Here is a 5,835-nt window from a genome sequence, read left to right as displayed (position 1 = left end):
TTAATACTAAAACAACCTCCCTACAGTTTATAACTCATCTTTGTTTATCCACAAGCTCTTGCATTTGGGAAAGTTTCCTTTTTCTATTTCACATCTGCCAGCTGTTGATTTGCAGCACAGTTTATTACCAAAGTTCTCAAAATGAAAAACACAATAAAGCAGGAGTCACATTAAAATTGTATTAATGCGCCGAATGCACCAGAAGCAAAGCACAGCGTGTTCCTTCTCTAAATACTCGCCTGCATTTCGGAGTCTCTCTTTGTACTGCTGGTCGAGCTTCTTCATCCTCTTCTGATACTCCTGCAGCGTACCTGCAAAGAGCAAACACGAAGATCTATGGAATCACAAATGTTGTGGTATTGTCTTATTATGACTTAGGTGTTCTTGTAGGGTGAGAGCCGGTAACTTCAGAAGTTATTCAACACCAATATCGAGTTTGTTTCTTTGCAATACATCGGCAATATTTCTCGACAACTCACCTGCAGGTTTTGGCATCCTACACCTGCTGCTCTCATTACCCACCCACAGTCTAGACTAGACTTCACTGACATTGCACCTACATTTACAAAGAGCCCACAACGTGTCACACCACCATTTTCAGTTGGGATCTGTCCTGCAAAAACATCTCTAATGAAAATCAACTCCTGACACACCTCAGATCTAAAGAAAAAGATTAAAACTGATTACCTTCTTGTAATTGCTGCAACTGTCTTTTCAGAGAGGCCAGTTTGTCTTGGTACATTCTGCAAAGAAATAAAGCAGAGTTAATATCACATAACATTCAAAATATATCACCTTCAAATATATATTTAATTAAAGTTAAAACAGGTGATCCAGGATTTGCAAAGCACTTACTGCTCTTTGATTTCAACATAGTCATCCTCGTCGTGCTTGGCAAGGTCTGTTTCACTGGCATCTTCCGTGTCTGGAAAAAAGGTCACGACAGGACAAGAGTTCACTCAATATTCAAAAGGATTTCTCAATGAAAACCGATTTTTCTTTTTCCCATAAAATAGTGCACGTGTGATCATCCCAGCATGCTGTACCGCGAGATCATTGTGTAGCTTTTTTGTTTAGCTTTTCCACAATACAATCCTTTAATGCAATTAAGTGTAGTCCGCAGACAGACAGCGGAGATCTGTGCCAATCAACGGACGTGCGTGGCACCGGTAAAGTAATGGTGTAACACCGGTAGGTTAGAATAGGACACCGGGTGGAAATCCAAACTCGCCACAGATGATCATGCATTATTTATTCTCGGATCGACAGCAGGACAAAAGCCAATGCTGGTAAATGTAATCAGACGACATTTAATACAATTCGGAACAGAAGTATAGCTGTTAATTTAGAGTATCACCCATTTGCCGCATGGTGGGATTAATCAGAAACAGTTCCCGGTGCTAACTTCGTACTGTCAGTCCAACAGCTAGCATGTTTAAGCTAGCTGTGATGTGGCAAACTTTGAGAGCCAAGTTTTATAAGCACCGGTTATAACCCTATATGTCAGACAGGCGTTACCTTTAGAAACACAAGAGAAGGGCACAAGGCCCCAGTCGCGTTAAAGCTGACCCAGCAAGCTTTCATTTTCGGTTAGCATTCGTGCGCTAGCTTGAGTTAGCTCGGTCTCGCTGTTACAAACAGTAATTCTAGCTCACGTTAGTCAAGGCACAACGGAACCGTCAACATGTCCGGAGGAGGAGAGGAAAAATAAGTCCAGCTGGAAGTCAGCAAACTAGCTAACCTTGTAGTGCTGTCATCGCCTTTTATCTCCTCTGGTCTCTCTCTCTCTTTCACTGCTATCCGTCCGGTCTCATTGAATAGTGTGAAAAGGGCAGTGCAGTGGACACACAGCACGCGCAGTGTTTCGCGTGCCGTGCCGTGTACCTGTCAATGCTCGAAGCTAACGTTACATTAGCTTAGTTGGCTAATTTCACGCTATATGGAATATAATTTGTCCAGATGGGCTGTGACATGCCTACAGATAATTTTAAACGGAACGGATTGTATTACACAATAACGTAAAGCCAACCTCCCGAATTAACGTGGTGGAATACACGCGTAACGTCAGTATTGACACGCCAAGCTAACTAATGTTAGCTTGTAAACAAACGCGAGTTTGTTTATTATCGTTAACCGTTGGCTCAATTTTCTATGAGCGCTGGGAAACTCTAAACCAGTGTAAGCGGTTTAGATAACGTTAGTTTGTACCACCTGCTCCTGAAATGTTTCTTGATTGTCGGTAGTTAGCTAACTTGTTATGTAGCTTGCAAGCTAAGTGCGTGCGATTAAAGCTAGCTGCCTAGTTTTAGGAGCAGGCAAATTTGATTTTGAAAGTGCAAAAAAAAAAAACACTGTTCCAAGTCGAGTGTAATCTGTAGATCACTTCAAACGCGATCGTAAAAATTAACTAAATTCACGCAATAATCGCGCGCTTCCGTTTCTTTTCACACAAGCAGACAGAGCCCCACTGTCAGGGAGCTTTTGGTCAATACGTTGAACGTATTTTTACCTTCTTCCGAGTCTCTTCCTCTGAAACTTCGGTCATCATCGTCCTCCACGCTGTCAAGTTCTTCCTCGTCGTTGTAATAATCCACCATAGGCGATAGCAAAGTCGAAGCCATTTGTTCGCTTGGAAAATGTAAACAAACACAAAATTAACAATCGATTTGTGTTTTGCAGCTTGCTTGGAACATCGCCTACAAATGGCAGGACCCCCGAGTAACAAGCTGTCTGACCTTATGCCTGTATACAATGTCCAAAATATTAACGTTTAATATATAAAACAACATCTTTAATTTGACTTTCCAAAGACTGTAAATCAGGATTTTGAGATAATGGATACTTTTCAATAATTAGCTCGTTGTCTTGATGCGCATTGCAATATACAGTAAAACATTTGTTCAGGCATATTGCCGAACATCAGGGGTTGTGAGGTCTCTTTGTTTTGGCTCCCAATTTTCTCGCTATCCATTTAGTTTTTCTACACTCGGAGGATCTGTGGGTGGTTATTTGTGAAATCGAGAGTTTTTCCAATTAAGCCACGATGTATTCCTGTCTGTCTGTTTTCTCATGTGTATCCAGCAATTAACCTCATTTTGACCACTTGGCACCAAAAGGGTTTAAAAATCTAGGCTGCATTTCTTTTAGCATATTGCCTTTAAATAAGCAAACACCTAACATATAACTTGTACAGCATATCATAATTGCAACAACCACAGAGGTTATAGTCGTTTACTTTATTTCAACACAACAATCCACAATAGAGTATCGATGCTACTTTCTAGAGAACCCTGGGGACATATTAAAAGAAACAATAAAAACATCCAACAGTGGTAACACTTTTACATGTGAAAGCCTGTAGACTAGTTTGATCCTGTGAAGACATCTGCACATATTGAGGTTTTCAAATATGAAAATTGGCTGTTTTCTCAGTGATAGTAAATTGACTGTATTTCGTTTTTTTGCCTTTTGTTTTATAGATGAAAAAAATTAGTCTGCAGTTCAGGCCCTTCACAGCATCAAAGAGGCAAAAAACATATAGTCCCAGAGGCCGAATAGATGAGACACTGACCTCATAAACCAGGGATTGTGGGTTTGATTCCTGTGTGTGTAGCCAGAGGTAAATGGGTAGAATACAAAAGTAACAATACAAAGTAAACACAGCATCTTTGGGTTTCAGACTATTCGCCCCAAACAAGACATTTGCACATGTCGCATTGTTAATCTTGATGTGGTCTTTTAGAATCTGACTGTTGATGTTGCAGAGACGCATAAGAAACTGAGGTAGATATGAACAAACACCAAAATCAAAAAATTATAATTTGAAACATCCAGGCTAGCAAGGATACTTTCAACCCTCGTAGTCTATTTTTACGCAGATAAGATCTTTGGGTCACATTACTGACAAACTATAACCTGAGTACTAAAGTTTGATCAATTCCCATCTGACTCAGCTGCTTCGTCCCCGGTTGAGTTTGAATTTTACATCTTGAATTTTTATATATGAATTTCACTAACCAGATTTTAAGACCACACTCGAGTAAGTATTTTACTTCTTGAATTGAGAAATGTGGACATTTGATTGTTTGAATGTTGGACACTTAAAAAATCTGAATTTGTGAAAAATATTCAAGTAAAATATTAAAATGCTATGACTTCAGTGGTATTTGAATATCAATATGATGTATTCACTCGTTGTTAAATGTCACAATAAATGTATTCAATTGCCTATAAGATTAAATTAATGATATTATTTGGTTTAATAGCTACAGTAATGCTATGGAATAAAAAAATACTGAAATAAAATTGTTTTTTCAACCTAATGACGCTCCTCAAATGTTTTATTTAATTCCAGGTACATCCTTATGTTGTTTGGTATGCAGTCGTAATACATTTCTGGTATTGTACTCATAAACATACAGTACATTGCTTTTAAAAGTGTTAGTTAAACTTCATAATGGTAACAGCAGATGGCAGCATTGTACTGAGTACATTCAAGAGACGACCTGGATTGCCATCACTGAAGTTGCAACAGAATGGCTATGACTCAGTCCATGCATCTTTAATGATTTGCAAAAGAAAATAAGCTGCAGTATTGTTATTTTACTTTTACACATGCGCTTGTTATTCAAATGCTTCACTACGGAAGATACATGCAACGCCATCTATTATTTTTTTTACATATGATTTCCAATTGTGCAAAAGATGCAAGAACAATACATTTGGTATTTATTCTGTACAAAAACACACATGGGAAGTGCACATCCACGCAGAGACAACTTTATTTCCGGCCGTCTGTAGCTGTCAAACACGAGCGAGGGGTTGTGCTCCCGCTGCGCCGTCATTCAGGAAGTCCGCACCAACTGACAGCACTTCAGCAAAGTCACACCGACATCTTCAGACTCGGACTAAACGTTCCCCGGAGAGAGAACGCTTTTTCAACAACGACGCAATTTTTTATTTTATTTTTTACAAAAAAAAAAGGTGAGCTTTTCTTTTCTTCCTCTCTGTTGTTGTGTTGCTGTCACCGGTTTGTGTAACAGCCGTGAACGGTTTAACGGGCTCGCGCTATAGCCTCGCGCTCTCACAAACTGAAATGGCACTTCCTCTCTAAAGCTAAACGTCAAAGCACTTAAGAGTGGATACAAATTCGTAGTGTGCGTTTGCACCTGAAGTTGAGAAAATGACCGCCGACGCCTGGTTTCGACGTTGTTCGGCGTGTGGTTTCAACAGAGGGGGTGAGTGCAGAGACCAGCTCGCTGGGGGTTATAAGTGCGTAGTGTTGCTTTTTATTTAATGCAAAGCGCATGTTTGTTGATTGGTGTGCTTATGCACCTGCTACATTTTTTGGGGAGGGGGGTTGATATTTACGCTGCGAACTGACTGATGGTTTGTTCCTCAGGGGGGTGAGTACGGAGAGCAAAACGGACGACAGGTTGTAATGAAGTGTACAGTTTTGCTTTATGAAGCCGACAAGGATGGCTGGACGTCAACTTCTCACATATGTGTATTTTATTTTTTAGCGTTGTCACGCGACGCGAGCCGGTCTGCGCGAGTCTGTCACATCCAAAATAAGGTCGTGGTACCGTCCATTGCATCCTACATTGTTGTGAGTGAGATTTTACTATCAACGCGCAGTCACAATGGCTCTCCGTTGAGACGGTGTAACGGCCACTACACAGGACCCGCGCCACATTTGTTTTACTACATTCTATACTACCTCTTGTTAATCAGTCGGGCATTGTCTGCATCCTCGACACTGTTTTGTTTTTTACGAATACTGGCTTGCGTTCATTTAATGCAAAGACAACAGTCGCACGTCGTGCATCTTTATTT

The 5,835-nt window shown here is 40.3% G+C and overlaps 2 protein-coding genes across 9 annotated transcripts in view; one reads left to right on the top strand and one right to left on the bottom strand.

Annotated features, from left to right (window-relative positions):
• The window catches only part of suds3 (SDS3 homolog, SIN3A corepressor complex component), a 7,518-nt gene extending 4,816 nt beyond the window's left edge, over positions 1-2,702 (bottom strand). For 3 of the 6 annotated variants that reach the window (XM_031849651.1, XM_031849652.1, XM_031849654.1), the window contains exons 1-4: positions 2,510-2,702; positions 856-925; positions 688-743; positions 240-311 (exon numbers count right to left, since the gene is read on the bottom strand). In XM_031849651.1, coding sequence (XP_031705511.1) covers positions 240-311; positions 688-743; positions 856-925; positions 2,510-2,621 — 310 coding nt within the window. In that variant the 5' untranslated portion in view covers positions 2,622-2,702. The other 3 variants (XM_031849655.1, XM_031849656.1, XM_031849653.1) reach the window with 3 other exon arrangements.
• Positions 2,703-4,809: 2,107 nt separating this feature from the next.
• taok3a (TAO kinase 3a) overlaps positions 4,810-5,835 on the top strand; it is a 63,952-nt gene continuing 62,926 nt past the window's right edge. The window contains exon 1 of one of the 3 annotated variants that reach the window (XM_031848897.1): positions 4,810-4,983. The gene's annotated coding sequence lies outside the window, so the exon portion shown is untranslated. The other 2 variants (XM_031848896.1, XM_031848898.1) reach the window with 2 other exon arrangements.

Source organism: Anarrhichthys ocellatus, unplaced genomic scaffold, assembly GCF_004355925.1.
Source record: "Anarrhichthys ocellatus isolate YVR2014 unplaced genomic scaffold, GSC_Weel_1.0 scaffold9, whole genome shotgun sequence".
Taxonomy (NCBI): Eukaryota; Metazoa; Chordata; class Actinopteri; order Perciformes; family Anarhichadidae; genus Anarrhichthys; species Anarrhichthys ocellatus.
The sequence above is the reverse complement of the archived record's forward strand: the minus strand, read 5'-3'. Positions and strand labels throughout refer to the sequence as shown.